Consider the following 18,121-nt stretch of genomic DNA (forward strand, 5'->3'; position numbering starts at 1 on the left):
CTGACAATCCCCAATTGGCCTCAAGAAATTTGTGCTGAGCCAACTTCTTGAACTGCTGCAACCCATGTAGTGCAAGTACACCCATAGTGCCGGTAGGCAGGAAGTTCCATGGGCAGAATATTACCGTCGTATGCGGGTGTGGGCCAAACACGCTGAAGCATAAAATGACGCAAGATAACATTAGGTGTGTGTCCCGACATCATTGCGCATCATTTTGATAGTTCGTTCAGTGAGCACATGCCGGAGGAGGCTGCGCGCCTGCCAAACTGTCAAAGGCCTATTAAAGACCTTTAAGAAAGTAATTTAACTTATTAACAATGCAGCCCATCTAACCTTAAGGTTGGCAGGCAGGCAAAGAGCCCAAGTGGCCTTCGTGTTTTTCAGGAAACTTCATCCACAGGCGGGATGAGGTTTCCTGAAGGTTTTATAAAATAATTAAATAAATTTTGCAAACTTCACAAACATGTCCCAGCTCATGTGACACTAAGGAGACGTGTTTAAATAATTTTTTATTTTATTTTTTTAAAAAGCTTTATTATCTACTTAATCTCCAAGGCAGCCCTGTGCCTCAGGGAGGTTGCTGCGCTCTTTTGAGCACATGCGCGAAAGAGCGCAAGCCTGACTCTCCCTTTTCCCCCCCGCCCGCACAGGTAGTGCTGAGCGCTGCCAGCCGCGTTACACTGGGCGGGTCTTAATTGGCCCGCCCATGTAAAATGGCAGCACGCAGCCGATCGCAGGTGGCGATTGACTTTGTGCCCGCCCGCCATAGGAAAAATTCTTCCCCCATGACATTGACCCAGCAACAATGACAGATTGGTGATACAATCCCAAATCAGGATGATTTGTGGCTTGGAGTGGAGTTTGCAGTTAGTGGTGTTTCCATGTATCTGCTGCCCTTGTCCTGGGTTTTGCGGGTTTGGAAAGTGCTGTCAAAGAACTTTTGCCTTTGGGCCATAAGTGTTTAAGTCCCAACTCCCCCAGAGACCTGAGGACATAGTCTAGGTTGATACTTCAATGCAGCACTCAGTGAGCATTGTAGTGACAGAGGTGTTGTCTTTTGGATAAGACTAAAACCAAGACGGAAGCATAGTGGTATTGTCACTGGACTAGTATCCCAGAGACCCAGAGTAATGCTCTTGTGGCCTGGGTTTGAATCCCATCACAGCAGATGATGACATTTAAATCCAATAAAAATCTGGAATTAAAAGTCTGATGATGACCATGAAACCAATGCCGATTGTTGTAAAAACCCATCTGGTTCGCTAATGTCTTTTAGGGAAAGAAATCTGCCGTCCTTACCTGGTCTGGCCTGCATGTGACTCCAGACCCACTGCAATGTGGTTTACTCTTAAATCGCTAAATGCCCTCTGAACGAGGGCATTTAGGGATGGCCAATAAATGCTAGCCTAGCCAGCAACACATCCCATGAACAAATAAAAAAACCCCAGCTATTCCCTCAGGCAGATGTAAAAGATCCTACCACATTATTCAAAGAGAAGGCAATTCTTCGTATGTCATGCTCAACCATTGTCTCTTACCCAACACTATTAAATCTTATTATCTGTTCATTTTTCCAACTGCTGTTTGTGGGACTTTGCTATGTGCCCACTTTACACGAGTTACTACTGGCTGGGATGTGCTTGGGGACATTTTGAAAGGCGCTATATAAATAGAAGTTCTTATTTTCTTATTTCTATTTCACAATACAAATACAGTCGTACCATTATAGAACAGGCCTGGTAAACAGAAATTAAACGTCACTTATACCAACAGTAAACAGCACCTATAGGGTATTACTAGCATTATCCTTTACAATATAGTGTGCAAATTAGCTTTCAAATCAGCATATCTAATAAAACTAGGAGATAAATCAACCCAATAGGAAGTTTTATCCTGTGTTGTAGTTGATGCTATATATAAAAAAGTCTGAGAATTCTTACCATATTCCGATAAGAAACTGAGAGCTCCTTCAGCACTTCATCACTAAGAATGTCCAGAGATCTGAAATTAAAAATCAGTAGCAATCTTCTATATACATCCATCCTGTGGTTCTTCAGGCATGCAAAATAGATACTGTGCTTTCCTGCCTCCACCCTCATTAAGTCCATGGTGGGAAGGCCCACAGACAGCCTTCCCATCCCGCCACCAAGTAAGAGACTCATCCTGCCACTGCTGGTATTAATCCCAAAGGCAGGCAGCGTGGCTCACCATGTGGGGAGCATGACAAACAAACCCTGCTGTGTTTGTTTGCAGGTTCCTGGAGGCAGTCACTCATTCAAAGGCAGTTAGTGCCAGGTGGCGGGGCCCAGCCTCAGGAAAGTGTTGGGGGATGGGGATCACTGAAAGCACCCTCCTGCCCCTGCTTCCCTCCCCATGACCCTCACCCTAACACCCTGTCAACACTCAACTGTGCCTGGTTCCCTCCTCGATCCAAGGCCTCAAGTGGGTGTCGTACCAGCGGCAGCACTACTGAGTGCTAAAGAACTGCCAGCTTCTGACTGACTGGCAGCTCTTGGCAGGTGGGACTTCCATCCCCAGGGTCTTTGATACTTGGGAAAGGGATACTCCTGGTCTGTTAAGTGCCCGAGTGACATAAAAGGTGGTGGGCCTTCTTGAAAAGACGTGACGGGGAATCTCACCAGCTCTCCAGCTGGCGGCTGAGACCCCAGTGCTACCACAAGATTCCACCTGATGACTTTTTATTCGCATTACGTTTAGATACATACATCTCACAATAAACGTATGCACAACACTTGCTTATTACATTTACACTTCTGCAACAAAGTGAAGCACAGGAAACAGTTATGTAATTAAAAGAATGGAAAGTGAACCAAAGGATCAACCAAAAGCTTCGTTAAAGAGGTGGGACCTAACAAGGAGACAGACAGAGGTAAAGGCGTTTAGGGAAGGAATGCAAGAGTGCAGGCTGAGATGGCTGAAGGCACAGTCGAGAAAGTGGGGCTTCCAATTTAAAATTCTCACCTTCATGCTCAAATCTCTGTGGTCTCCTCCCTCCCACTATCTCGAGAACACAGCATTTTGGCACTCCAAAAGACTTCATGCACTTGAATTTTTTTATCTCTCTAAGACCCTCTTCAAATCCTCCCATCCCTCATGCCAGATTTGCATACCTTATGTCAGGCTCCCAGGGCTCCCAAGAACAGACTTCCACTTTACCAGGCCTAGAATCCTGGCCAAGCTATCCAATATTGCAGCTGTGCAAAACCAGCGAGTTGTTCTGGGGCCTCTGTTCTCTGCCCGCCAGCCTTATGTTAATGAGACCCAGCCCTCAAAGGTCCATGTTTCCCATCAACATCATCAGGCATTGGCTCATTGCTGGAAAACCACATGAAGGGGTGGGGTGATATCTGCCCCATGATCTCTGCTTCAACCATTAACTCCAGAAGTGCATTCCACAGTTCCTCAATTCACTGTGCAAAAATATCTAATACCCTGCATCCATATACCTTATTAGATCCTTTATAATCTTAAACATCTCTATCAAATCACCCACAATCGTCTGACCAACTAAAACAGTCCTAATTATTCCAAACAGAAACAGGGAATGCTGGAAAAACTTAGCAGGTCTGGCAACATCTATGGAGAGAGAAACAGTGTTAACGTTTTGAGTCCATATAACTCTTCTTTGGAGCTGAAGGTAGGTAGAAATGTGAAACGTTTTATGCTACTGAAGAGGGGTTGGAACAGGTGGACAAAAGTAGATGTTCAGGGATAGGTTGGAGCTCAGGAGAAATTAAATGACAAAGATGTCTTGGACACAAGAAAAAGGGAGTGGTAACAATAGTGTTAAAATTTAAGGTGGGTGTTAATAGTGGCATAAAGATAAGATAGCAGAATGTGTTAATAGCAAGATAATGGTCAGCACCTAATTTTTCAAGCCTTTGAGCATTTACATTTCCTCATACTAGACAGCATCAGAATGAATCAGTACCCTTTCTATTGCTTCAGTATCCTTCCTTTAGGGTTAAGGTCAAAAGCTCTCACAGTACTCCAACTTCAGTCTTCCTAAAAGTTTTATAAAAGATCCACTGCTACATTTTTAAGTTTTTCTTATGGTTTTGGGTTACACAGGCAATGTGCATTTATTGCCCATCTCTAGCTGTTCTGAGAAGCTAGTGGTGGATCTTCTACTAGAATCACAATAGTACTTCTAATAATGGTGCTCTTACAATGGTATTAAGTGGGGAATTCCAGGATCCTAACCCAGCGAAGGTGAAGGAATCTAAATTAGATTGGTGTGTGGTTTGAAGGTGATCAATTTCCAACAACATTGTTGTTCTTGTTCTTCTTGGTGGTAGGGATTGCAAGGAAGAGAGGTGCTGTCAAAGTAACCTGTATGAATTGTTATAGTGCACACTGTAGATGGAACATACTGCAGCCATAGTGTTACAGTTGTAGAGGAGGGGATATTTAGTACTCCAAACAAATTCACTGTTACGCTGGATGGTGTTGAGCTTCTCGAGTGTCACTGCAGCTGACCCCATTCAGGAATGTGACAAGTATTCTTTCACAGACTTAACTTGTCTCTTGTAGAGGTTGAAGAGGCTTTGAGAAGTCAGAGTGTGCGTCACTCTTTGTACAGTACTCAGCCTCTGTCCTGTTCTTGTTAGGGCAGCTAGTCCAGTTCAGTTTCCGGTCAACATTGACCCTGGGATGTTGATGGTGGAATCTCAACAATCGTGGTGCCAGTGAAGGTCAAGGGAAGGTGGCTGGACTTACTCTTATTCAAGACGGTCACTACCTACAATTTGTGGCATAAATGCTTTCTGGCATCTGGTAGTTGGCAACACCTGATACTATCCAAGACAGAGCAGTTAATTTGCTTGGTGTCCTTTATGCTTCATGGTCAGGAGAGTTATGAATATAGCTGAACATTATGGGATTGTCAGCAACCACCCTAGTCCTGGCCTTGTGTTGGAAGGATAGTCATTAATGAAGGAGAAGATGGTTGAGTTGAGGTCTGTGGATAGCTGGTATCCAATAATCATGACCACATTCCACTGTGTCAGGTATGACTACAGCTACTAGAGTATCTTTCTTTTGACTTGTATTGTCTACAAGCTAGCTAGGACTCCTTCATGCCATACTCAGTTAAATCTAGCCTTGATGTCAAGAGCAACTCCTCTCACCTTTCTTCCTTCATCCAACTCTAGATCAAAGCTGTCAAGAACTATGGAGTGACTGATTCAGGCAAAACCGGAATCAGTGAACAGATTATTGGCAACTAGGTCATTTTGATGGGTCCTTCTATTATTTTACTGATACCAACTTATATATTCTATACCTCTTTCCATAAAACAGTTATCTTATGAACTTATTTTAAATGACTTTATCTGCTCGAGATGTTGTTTTTAATGTCTGCTGAATCTGAACTCCCAATTCCTTCTGCCCTTCCACACACAGCTTTCCTAGTATAATGTATATACAGTATAATGATTATATCCATTTTTAACCAAAAGGTGCAACTTCACGTTTACTGCCGTGCTTTTTTTTTTAACGCATTCCACCATTTTATCAACATTCCTTTACAGCTTCCTTTGTGGCTGTTGGTATAACTCTCACATTTGAATCAGAAGGTTCCAGGTTTCAATTTCAGAACTTGAGCACAAAAATCAAGGTTGATACTCTAGTGTAGTACTGAAAAAGAATGCTACACTGTTGGAGGTACTGTCTTTCAGATGAGATGTTAAACTGAGGTTCCATCTGCCCTATCTGGTGGGCGTATAGGAGCCCATGGCACTATGTTGAAGAACAGCAGGCGAGTTACCTCTAGTGTCCTGGCCAATAGTTATTGCTTAATCAACATCACACAAAAAAAATGATCAAGTCATTTTGCTGTCTGTTTGCTGTGTGAAAATTGGCTGTTGTGTTTCCTACAGTAACTATACTTCAAAATCACTTCTCTGGCTTCAAAAGCGCTTTTGAGATGGCTGGTGGTCATGAAAGATGCTAAAAATGCAAGTATTTTTCCCCTTTGATCCTCAGAATTATTTGCTATGCTTATTTTAGAGCCATCTGCAGTTTGGATACCTTTCCTGCTATAACCAAATCATTAATGTATGCAATGAAAAGTAATAATCTTAGAACAGAACCCAGTGAGACACCACAACCCACTTCCGATTTGTCTCAAAAATTGCCCTTTAAAGTTTTTCTCCTTTCCTATCATTTTTTTTTAAATCAAAAATGCTCTATTAGTTTCCTAGGTTTTCTAAAAGTTCATATACGTCACATCCCCTCTGTCACATCCTCAAACAATATATAATGCACACATATATATCATACATTTGTCATAAAAATATTTTCAAGACAGTAACCAACCCTGGTCTATCATCAGTTTTAATGGCTACTACAAAAAAAAAGCAATCAAAAGAAACTATTAATAGTGGTAACAGTAGTCACAAAATCCTCAGAGGATCCAAATAACAAAATGCATTTACATAGAGCTTATTGTATAGTTTATTTTGGAGTCCTTTGCAAAGGGAGATGATCAATTATGATGAGGTGTGACTTTTAAGAGGCTTTTGAAGTTAAGGGAGGTGGCAAGGCAATGGGGTTTTAGAAGATGGTTCTAGAAGGAATGCTTATAAGGTTGGCTCCAATAGTAGAACAGAAGAGCATGAAAATTATCAAGCTAACTCATGAATCATATATTAATTTTTCATGTCCAATAGGTAGTCTCAAGAAAAGGAAAAACAGAGTTTATATCTTTTATAAATAGTCTAAGAGTAGCAGCAAATGGAGAGACAATTGTTCTTACCTTGCTTCAAGCAAAGCTGCCATATTTAGACCTATGAATTGTAGACAGGACAGCTTTAATTGTTCAGCATTGTACATTGCGGCAAACTCCAAAAGTTCTGAAGTATTTTTCAAAGTTACTGAAAACAGAACAAAATGAAGTCTGTTAATATTCAAGAAAACATAGCAATATCGTACAGGAATAAGCCATACAGCCCCTCAAGCCTGTTCTACCATTCTAAAAGGTCATGAATGATCTGTATCTCAACTCCATTTGCCCGCCTTTGCTCCACATTCATTAGTCACAGAACCACAGAATCAAACAGTGCAGAAGAAGCCCTTCAGCCCATTGGGTCTGCACCGACACGTGAGAAACACCTGACCCACCTACCTAATCCCATTTACCAGCACTTGGCCCATAGCCTTGAATCTTAGATTTGAAAATTTCAATTGATCTAGCATTCAGACTTTTGGTAAAAGCTCCAGGTTTCTACTACCCTTTGCCTGAAATAGTGCTTCTCAATTTTCTTAAATGGCCTAACACTAATTTTAAGATTTTCCCTCTCGTTCTAGACTTCCTTCATGAGTGGAATTAGCTTCTCTGTATCTACCATTTTTAGTTTGTGAATTAGATCATCCCTCAACTTTCTAACCTCAAGGGAATGTAAGTAAGTTTATACAAGTGTCATATATGACTCTAGGGAAACATGAATAAAAAAGAAAAAACTTAGTTTTAGCTTCTCAAATCTTTGACAGGGAGACAAAGCTATTTTGAAATCCCATTCTTTGTTTAACATAAACAAAAACTATTAACGACAGTGAGCAAAGCAATCTGAGACAGCTAAGTAATTGGTGTTTTCAGATCAAACTGAAACTTCTGATATCATTTTAGTTTACCATTTATAAATATTTTCTGATGAAACAGAACTGGCTTTAAAATTTGAGCTAAAAATAATGGCTAGTTATTTTCAACTGCTTCTTAAAAACCAATTTTATATTCTCACTTTACCTATGGTTTCATTGCACATTGCTCGATCCAAGAGAACCTTTGTTTCTCAGTAACATTCCTTTACGCCCAAATTTAAAAAAAAAATATTTTTTCCCTGGGCTCCAGTCAGTGCTTTGCACAGGAAGCTTGATTTAAGTCAGAAAGTAACTATGTGGAAGTCAACTTGCATCCCAACATTCTGTAGCTTGGTGAGTTGCACCTTTGCAAAGTGTATTTTATCAGCTCACTATATGACAACACTCATTTTGCTTTTGTGAAATTAACCGAGAAGTTTATCCTATTTATCATTTCATTCCTAACTAAATATCTTGAACCATCAAGAAGTCTGAATATAATGTATAAACAAACCAATCCCAATAAACAAAATTACTTTACCAAAAAAAATCTCTCCCAACTGCAGGTAAAGTCATGTGTTGGTTATATTACTGTACTAGTAACCCAGAGAACATGAGTTCAGATCAGTTTGAGATTTCAATTCAACTTTTAAAAATCTAGAAATTAAAAAGCTAGTTATCAATAAAATTAGTTAAAACCCAACTAGTTTACTAACGTCCTTAAGGGAAGGAAACCTGATGAGCTTACCCAGTCTGGCCTATATGCGATTCCAGCCCCATCATTGTTGGCTTCTAACCGCCCTCTGAAGTGTCTGAGCAAGCCACACAGCTCTATCACTCTATCAAAAGTTGCAACAAATTGCAGTGGTTCAAGAAAATAGCTCACCACAATGTTCTTGGGGCAATTATGGATGACAGTAAATGAAAGCTGTTCCCAAAGAATTAATAAAAAGTGTATCTAAAAATAATCAATCAGCAAAATTTCAAATCATGGCCCAGTCATACAGCAAATTCAATCTAAACAATATTGAGAGAGCTTTACTAATCAAGTCTAGAAACCACAACATGTCAGCTAAGACATGCAAGTATTTGGTGATAGCAATGAAGTCAAGCTGCCATGTATATCATTTCTACTACAGCTTGTTATGGGTTCCCTTTGCAAAGTGCTCAGTCTTGATTCAGTATCTTAAAAATGGATACTGGAAAAGTATTGCTGAAAAGAGAAACATATTACTGAAGAGTGCACCCTTTTATCCTTTAGTGTAAATTGGTGTGGCGATGCCATAGTGTGGCACAGTCACTGGACTAGTATTCTAGAGACCCAGGGTCTGAGGGCTAGGGTTTGAATCCCACCATGGCAGATGGTGAAATTTGAATCCAATAAAAACCTGGAATTAAAAGTCTGATGATGGCCATGAAACCATTGCCAATTATTGTAAAAACCCACCTGGTTCACTAATGTCTTTAGGGGAGGAAATCTGTTGTCCTTACCTGGTCTGGCCCACATGTAACTCCAGACCCACAGCAATGTGGTTAACTTTTAGATGCCCTCTAAACAAGGGCAATTAGGGATGGGCAATAAATACTGGTCTAGCCAGTGATGCCCACCTTCCATGAACAAATAAAAAATAAGATAGTTTGAAATTGGGCATTCTTACCTTCACCCTGATGAGTGCAAGATGAAAAGCTTCGGCAACATGTCTCTCCTTTACAGGAATAATCAAGTTCTGTGCTATCAAGCGATTGACTACAAAAGTAAGTAAAGAAACTCACATTTTTCTGTAATAGCCACTTCACAAATCTCCTTGAGGCGACTGATAAGAAGCTGATCGGCCACCACGAGCACATTACAAATAAACTCCACATCCTGTGATTCTATCAGAAAAAATATAGAATATGATCATTTGCTTTCCTTATCAACACTAAAAATGTCTACAAGCTTTAGCAAAATTGAGACAATTCTTCATATTGGCAATATGCACAGGGCTCATTCAGGTGCATTATTCAAGGCTTTTCATGGTGCATGAAAGACACTGCAAAAAGTTCTAAGTACTACTAATATTAACTATTGATAAAATCGTTACTGGTATTTTGTTGAAATGTCTCAAACTTTTAAGTAGTTAAGACCCTGGGAAGCACCAAGGATCAGCAGGACCTTGATGTGCATGTCCACCAGTCCCTTAAGGTAGCAGGACATGTAGATAAGGTGGTTAAGGCGGCATATGGGATACTTGCCTTTATTAGCCGAGGCACAGAATATAAGAGCTGGAAGTTATGCTGGAACTGTATAAAATGCTGGTTAGGCCACAGCTAGAGTATTGCGTGCAGTTCCAGAATCCGCAATATAGAAGGATGTGATTGCACTAGAGAGAGTGCAGAGAAAATTTACCAGGAAGTTGCCTGGGCTGGAGAGTTTTAGTTATGAGAAGAGATTGGATAGATTGGGCAGAGGAGATTGAGCGGGACATGATTAAGGTGTATAAAATTATGAGCAGCATAGATTGGGTAGACAGGAAGGAACTGACAGGAACGAACTTGTCCCCTTGGTGGAGGGATCAGTAACAAGGGGGCATAGATTTAAGGTAAGGGACAGGAGGTTTAGAGGGGATGTGAGGAAAAAAATTTTGGAACTCACTGCCTGAAAGGATGGTAGAAGCAGAAATCCTCATAACATTTAAGTAGTATTTGGATGTGCACTTGTGATGCCATGGCATACAAGACTATGGGCCTAATGCTGGAAAATGGTATTAGAATAGTTAGGTACTTGTTTGACCAGCACAGACTTGATGGGCCGAAGGGCCTTTTTCTGTGCTGTGGACCTCTATGACTCTATTTTATGTGCGTTTCACTCACACACCAGGCAATAGAAATAGACAAAGCCAATAGTTCCATCAAATATTACAGTGGGGGTAAAAGGAACTTTTTAAAAAAAAACTGGTTGGTACAATCTGTTTGATTCATTATCTCCTAGCTGTAAACATCACACATGATTTTGATTAATCTTAGTGCAGTTAGATTTGTCCATGAACCACAATAGGAAAATAATAACTATGCAGCAAAACTGGAAATCTTACTCAGAATTGAGGATGATGATTGCAATGGGAAAAAAAGGTGATGCAGTGTGGGCTTGTGCTTGTCACCAAGGCAGAGAACCCAAAATACCAAAGGTATACCATTTCACAGAAAACATAAATTTTAAAAACTTATCATGCCATGAATGGTTAAGCTTTCATAGAATGCAAAGGAGATGCTAAAAGCCCAAATCGGATGTTTCAAAGCTCCAGCCTCAGAAACAACTCAAAGGTGACTGTCCCAACAGGCTGTAAAATTTCACTCATTTTAAGTGCCAGTGTTTGCTATTGCTGAAGCATTAGAGCATAAGGCCCACTTTAGATTGCAAACTCAGCACATTTCATTAACTGAAAAGGATCATAGCTTAAACAGTGACGGTAGCTAGTCTGTTTAAACCAAAACATAGGTTTTTGATTATGAAAGAGTTAACATGGTTGATTCTTGTTATGTTATTGTTCCACAGGGCAAGTTACCATCCAACTACCTGAATTAACTGGCCATCCTTCAAGTATGATCCCAGTGAGTGTTGGTAGGCTCATTTGCCTCATGAGGGTATTATAGCAGGACAAGATCCTGTCTTCATCAAATGGTTATGCCTATATACTGGGACCCTTATCCTCTATGGCTTACAACAATTCACTGAAGCAGTAACAGAAGGGGTAGTTAGACGTAATGCAGTAAGCGTAATATTGGATTTCAAAAAAATCCTTTGATAAGATTGGAACATGTGGAGTCAGGAGGCAAGCAGCAGAATGGGCAGCAAGCTGGCTCCAAAACAGAAAACACAGTAGAGGTTAAAGGTAGTTACTCAGATTAGTAAACGGTAGGAAGTGGGGTTCCAGAAGAATCCTTGCTGGAAGCGCAGTGGTACGCTATTTACATAAACAATTTGCATTTGGGAATTGGCAATGCAATATTTCAAATTTGCAGATGACACCCAAATTGGGGGGTGTAGTTAATGCAGAGGAAGACAGACAAAATATAGGAAGACTTTAATAAACTTGCAGAATAGGCAAGTAATGAAGCAAATGAACTTCAATACAGATAAATGGAAGGTAATACATTTTGATAAGAATAAGGAGGCCACATACTCCTTGAAACATTGTGAACAGATCTGGTCTCTATATTGTAAAAAAAAAGCAGAGGCACTGAACATAAGAACATCAGAAATAAAAGCAGGAGTAGACCATTTGGCCCCTTGGACCTGCTCCGCCATTCAATATGATCGTTTACCTCAACTCCATTTTCTTGCCCACTCCCCATATCCCTTGATTTCCTGGGAGATTAAGTCTTTTGATCTTAGTCTTGAATACACACAACAATCGAGCATCCAAAGCCCTCTGGATTAGAGAATTCTAAAGATTCACAACCGGCTGAATAAAGAAATTTCTCATCTCAATCCTAAAGTTCAACACTTAACCTGAGGCTGTACCCCATGTTCTAGATTGAGGTCAGAATGGGATGCGAGAGTGGGTGCGAATGGAGGGAGGGAGGGTGCGACTGCCCTTGACATCAAGGCTGCATTTGACAGAGTGTGGCATCAAGGAGCCCTAGAAAAACTGGAGTCAATGGGAATCGGGGGAAAGCACTCCACTGGTTAGAATCATACCTAGCAAAAAGGAAGATGGTTGGAGGCCAGTCATCTCAGCTCCAGGACATCTCCGTGGGAGTTGCTCAAGGTAGTGTCCTGGGCCCAACCATCTTCAGCTGCTTCATCAATGACCTTCATTCCATCATGAGGTCAGATGTGGGGATGTTCACTGATGATTGCACCATGTTCAGCACCATTCTCGGCTCCTCAGATACTGAAGCTGTCCATATCCAAATGCAGCAAGACCTGGACAATATCCAGGTTTGGGCTGACAAGTGGCAAGTAACATTCATGCCACACAAGTGCCAGGCAATGACCATCTCCTACAAGAGAGAGGATCGAACCATTGGCCCTTGGCATTCATTGGCATTACAATTGCTAAATCCCCCACTACCACCACCCTGGGGGTTGCCATTGACCAGAAGCTGATCCAGACTAACCATATAAATACTGTGGCCACATGAGGTCAGAGGCTAGAAATCCTGCAGCAATTAACTCACCTCCTGACTCCCCAAAGCTTGCCCACCATCTACAAGGCACAAGTCAGGAGTGTGATGGAATATCCTCCACTTGCCTGGATGAATGCAGTTCCAAAAACACAAGAAGCTTGACACCATCTAGGACAAAGCAGCCCACTTGATTGGTACCCGATCCACAAACATTCACTCCCCCACCCACTGACGTACAGTGGCAGCATGTGTGCCATCTTCAAGATGCACTGTAGAAACTCACCAAGCCTCTTTAGAAGGCACACTCTAAACCCACAACCATCACCATCTAGAGAGACAAGGGCAGCAGACACATGGGGACACTCACCATCCTGACTTGAAAATATATTGCTGTTCCTTCACTGTCACTGGATCAAAATCCGGGTACTCTCTCCCTAACAGCACTGTGGATGTACCTTTGGCACATGGACTGCAGCAGTTCAAGGCAGCAGCTCACCACCACCTTCTCAAGAGTATTTAGGGATGGACAATAAATGCTGGCCTACCCAGTGATGCCCACATTCCATGAATGAATAAATTTTTAAAAAATCCACAGTGCTGTTGGGGAAGGGGGTTCCAGGATTTTGACCCAGCAACAAGGAATGGCAATATAATTCCAAGTCAGGATGGCTTGAAGGGGAACTTGCAGGTGGTGGTGTTTCCAGGCATCTGCTACCCTTGTCCTTCTAGTTGGTAGAGGACATGGTTTTGTAAGGTGCTGTCAAAGGAGCCTTAGTGAGTTGCTGTAGTGCCTCTTGTAGATGGTACACACTGCTGCTACTGTGTCGGTGTTGGCAGGAGCGAATGTTGAAGGTGGTGGATAATGTGCCAATCAAACAGTCTTGATTGGTTCCATGCTTCTTGCCTGGATGAGTGCAACTGCAATACGCAAGTGGAGAGTATTCCATCACACTCTTGGCTTGTGCCTTATAGATGGTGGAAAGACTTTGGGGAGTCAGGTGGTGATTTACAATCGGCAGAATTCCCAGCCTCTGATCTGCTCTTGTAACCACAGGATTTATTTGGCTGGTCCAGTCAGTTTCTGGTCAATGATAACCCCAGGATGTTGGTAGTGGCGGGATTCAATGATGGTAATGCCTTTGAATGTCAAGGAGAGATGGTAGGGTTCTCTCTTGTTGGAAATTGTCATTGCATGGCAGTTGTGTAGCCTGAATGTTACTTGCCACTTATCAGTCCAGACCTTAGTTCATATGACCTAGCTTCTCATCTTTGTAACCTCCTCCAGAGTTACAACCCTCTAAAATATCTGCACTCCTCTAATTCTAAATTCTTGTGTATCCCTGATTTCAAGTATGTCACCATTAGTGGCCGTGCCTTCAGCTTCCAAGCCCTTAAATCTCTAATTGCCTCCCTAAATCTCCCGACCTCTTATCCTCCTTTAAGACACTCTTTAAAACCCACTTCCTTGGTCATCTGCCCTAATATCTCTATGTGGTTTGGTGTCAAAGTTTGTTTGATAACACTCCTGTGATGAGCCTTGCGTGTTTCACTATGTTAAAGACATTGCATAAGACACTTTTTTGTTGATGAGCATGGTTAGAACGTGGAATTTGCTACCACAGGGCATAGTTGAGGAGATAGCTTAAATGCATTCAAGGATAAGCATGAGCGAGAAAGGGCTAGAAGGATATATTGATGAGTTTAAATGAAAAAGTGTGGAATGAGGCTCAAGTGAAGCACAAATGCAGGTATGGATCTATTCCTGAAAAACCTGTTTCTATGCTGTAACTACTTTGTAATACTTTGCAACGCCTTGCACTAAGTTATTGTAGAGGGGCTAAGGAAAGGGAGACTTATAAAATAACCCTTATGCATTTACATAATTTGATTCATAAGTCATGGAAAATGTAGTTCTGACCTTTAACAGCTGGAGCTTCACCAGTATAAATATAATCCAAAATAACCTCCAAAATGTCAGAATGGATGGGCATTTCCAATGCTGTGCAACAAGAAGCCTAAACACAAAAAATGCAGAGGTGGATGGTGAGAGGTAGGTGTGGGCAGGAGGAAAGAATATGGAGAAAAGACAAAAGGTCAACTTTAAAATTAATGACATAGAATTATGCTTCAATATCTAATACTTTCTATTTTCTCTCAAATTACTAAGCTGGAGCAGGAGACTTAAGTTTGAATATGTATGTCCAGTTAGCCAATGTTTTCAGATGTTTATTTTTAATTAATAATGGGGTGGGGGGGGGTGAGTGAGTTATTAAAAGGAGCAATACAATGTAAATTTGTGAGAACCTAAAACAGTAACATTTCTTTAACTATTCAGCCTTTCAACCTCCAGAATTACAAATATAACATTAACAGAATATATTAAGGAAACAGAATGAAGTTGGAGCACAGAACATTTCAATTTACAATAGAATCAAAACGCTGCATATTGAAATCGTCCCTCCGAATTCAGATTATTAAATAGGACATTAGCATATATGTAGTATGCGCCACTCTTTTTGGAGTAATCATTTATCTATTTTGTCATGCAAAATACTTATGGAAAATGGTTAAACTTATAAAGTGTTGACGTACACTTATAGATCAGACCATTTTTACCTGGAATTTCTAATAATTCATAGCTATAATTCTCACTTTCAACAGCTTTCAGTCCAACTAGGTTTCATTGCACAATAAAGCACAATTATATATACCTCAATCCAGGCATTACTCAGCATTCTGTGAAAATATTCTAGAAGAAAAGAAATGTAATTTATCAATGCTTCTGAACAATAATACAAACACAAATATACAAATGTACACATATCAAAAAGATAATGAGCATCTTTACCAAGTCTAGCACATAGCACACATTTGTGGCAGACGAATTCTTTTCCATCTTCTGATCTCAAAGTTACATCACACAAATAAGAGCTAAGAGGGAACAAAGAAAAGGTAGGAATGAAAGTTCACTTCTGGCAAGATCTATACAGTGGAGATTTGAGAAACTGGATCTATCTGAAAAAAGTCTAATCATAAAGATTTCTTTAAAATCACAATTAAGTTATCCACATGCTTTTTACAGCAGAGGCACCGCACCTCAGAATAGTCCACGGTGGTTATAAACATAAAGGACAATACTTTACCAGCTTTTTATTAGTGTTTGTTTCCCTCCTATCCCATACACTTGAGTTTCATTCAATAGGCCTCGACAGCCCTTTGGTAGCATCCTCAAGCAACTATTGTTCAAATGTTAACCTAGACAGTAAGTGCCTGCTGCCTATCTGACCGTATGAAACAGCTGCATCATGGAAAGCTGATCTCACCCAAAGTCATCACATACTTTGTCAGCAAAGGCAAATGACTGGCAATTAGGTGTGTAAGACTGGGTTTTCTGTTTTGAGCACTGGAATGCCCCAGCTGTGAATATCAGCTAACTGATCAGCACAGACCAGGAAGATAACATGCAAGACAAATGTATTTGAATTCTTTGAGATAACAAGCAGGATAGATAACGGGAAACCAGGAGATGTAATTTATTTGGATTTCCAAAAGGTGTTCGATAAGGTACCACACATAAGGCTACTTAATAAGAGCCCAGGGTGTTGGGGGGTAGTATATTACCATGGATAGAGGACTGACTAACTAATAGAAGACAGAGTTGGGATATGAGGGGCATTTTCAGGATGGCAACCTGTAACTAATGGAGTGCCAAGAAGGATCAGTGCTGGGGCTACAATTATTTACGATATAAATGAATGACTTGGATGAAGGAAATGAATGCACTGTCGCCAAGTTTGCGGATGACACAAAAATAGGCAGGAGAGCAAGTGGTGAGGATGACACAGAGTCTACAGAGGGATATAGACATGCTAAGTGAGTGGGCAAAAACATGGCAGATGGATAATAATGTGGGAATATGTGAGGTTATGCACTTTGGCAGGAAGAATAGAGGAGCTGAATATTACTTAAATGGAGAAAGACTGAAGAAAGCTGCAGCACAGAGGGATTTGGGGGTCCTCGTTCATGAATCCCAAAAAGCTAATGTACAAGTACAGCTGGTAATAGGGAAGGCAAATGGAACGTTGGCCTTTATTTGGAAGGGAATGAAGTTTAAAATATGAAAGTCTTGCTAAAACTATACAAGGCACTAGTTAGGCCACACGTAGAATACTGTGAACAGTTTTGGCCCCATTATCTAAGAAAAGATATACTGGCATTGGAAGCAGTCCAGCAAAGGCTCACTAGGTTGATCCTGGGTATGGAGGGATTTTTTTATGAGGAGAGGTTGAGTAGGTTTGGCCTGTACTCATTTTAGTTTAGAAGAACGAGAGGTGACCTTAGTGAAACATATAAGATCCTTTGGGGGCTTGGCAGGGTAGATGCTGAGAGGTTGTTTCCCCTTGAGGGTGAGTATAGAATGAGAGGGCATTATCTCAGAATAAGGGGACACCCATTTAAGAGAGAGACAAGGATGAATTTTTTCTCTCAGGCAGTTGTTAATCTGAGGAATTCTTTACCACAGAGGGCTGTAGAGGCTGGGTCGTTAAGTATGCTGAAGGCTGATACAGACAGATTTTTAATCAATAAAGGAATCAAGGGTCATAGGGAAAAGGCAGGAAAGTGGAGTTGAGGATTATCAGATCAGCCATGATCTCATTGAATGGCAGAGCAGACTCAATGGTCCAAATGGACTACTTCTGCTCCTACGTCTTATGGTCTTAAAACTTCACACTTGTGGAGCTTAACACCTTTACCCAGTGGAAGCTTGGGGCGGAATTTTCCCAAATTTGCACTAAATGCGGTAGCGGGCGGGTAAATCGATGTTCTACCTGCCGGCCATGATGGTGGATTTTCACACTGTTTCCACTGAACCCGCCTCACTATTTAGGCACTGCTGGCAAACATGCCGTTTCCATGGCGGGAGGGCTCTTGTTTGCCTGCCTACCATCACCCTGCCACTGCTTCACGCCGGGCACCATGTTTAAAGTCCAGCCGCAAGCACACATTTCCGTGCTTCCAGTTCACCACTGCTGCATGGAAGACATAGCCCTGAAACTGAAGAAGACTGCAGGCCCCCAGGTTCAGCAACGCATCTTGAGTGACTTTTGGATTCCTTGGAGGCCCGCTGGGATGTCCTCTACCCCCGCTCTGGCCACAGGACGAGCAGCAACACCACTAACCCGGCTTGGGAGGCGGTGGTCGGTGCCAACGCCCTGCAAAAGAGGACAGCCACCCAGTGGCACAAGAGGATGAATGATCACTTCCGTTCCGCCAGGGTAAGTCACTCATCTTATCACTCAACTCACACTCTCAAACCCACCACACATCCACAGAGTCTGCCACACTCACTGCCATTTCGAGAGGCATCACCATTTACTCTCTCTCACTCACCTTAAGTGTCCTCATCCCG

At 41.4% G+C, this 18,121-nt stretch overlaps 1 protein-coding gene across 7 annotated transcripts in view; it reads right to left on the minus strand.

Moving 5' to 3' along the window:
* Positions 1–18,121, minus strand: part of ibtk (inhibitor of Bruton agammaglobulinemia tyrosine kinase) — a 152,190-nt gene that overhangs the window by 47,409 nt on the left and 86,660 nt on the right. For all 7 annotated transcript variants that reach the window (XM_041187928.1, XM_041187927.1, XM_041187931.1 and 4 more), the window contains 6 exons: positions 15,560–15,642; positions 15,423–15,460; positions 14,630–14,726; positions 9,373–9,474; positions 6,779–6,896; positions 1,941–2,001 (listed from right to left, as the gene is read on the minus strand). In XM_041187928.1, coding sequence (XP_041043862.1) covers positions 1,941–2,001; positions 6,779–6,896; positions 9,373–9,474; positions 14,630–14,726; positions 15,423–15,460; positions 15,560–15,642 — 499 coding nt within the window. The remainder of the gene's footprint in view (positions 1–1,940; positions 2,002–6,778; positions 6,897–9,372; positions 9,475–14,629; positions 14,727–15,422; positions 15,461–15,559; positions 15,643–18,121) is intronic.

The sequence above is a fragment of the Carcharodon carcharias genome, chromosome 5 (assembly GCF_017639515.1).
Source record: "Carcharodon carcharias isolate sCarCar2 chromosome 5, sCarCar2.pri, whole genome shotgun sequence".
NCBI classification, from domain to species: domain Eukaryota; kingdom Metazoa; phylum Chordata; class Chondrichthyes; order Lamniformes; family Lamnidae; genus Carcharodon; species Carcharodon carcharias.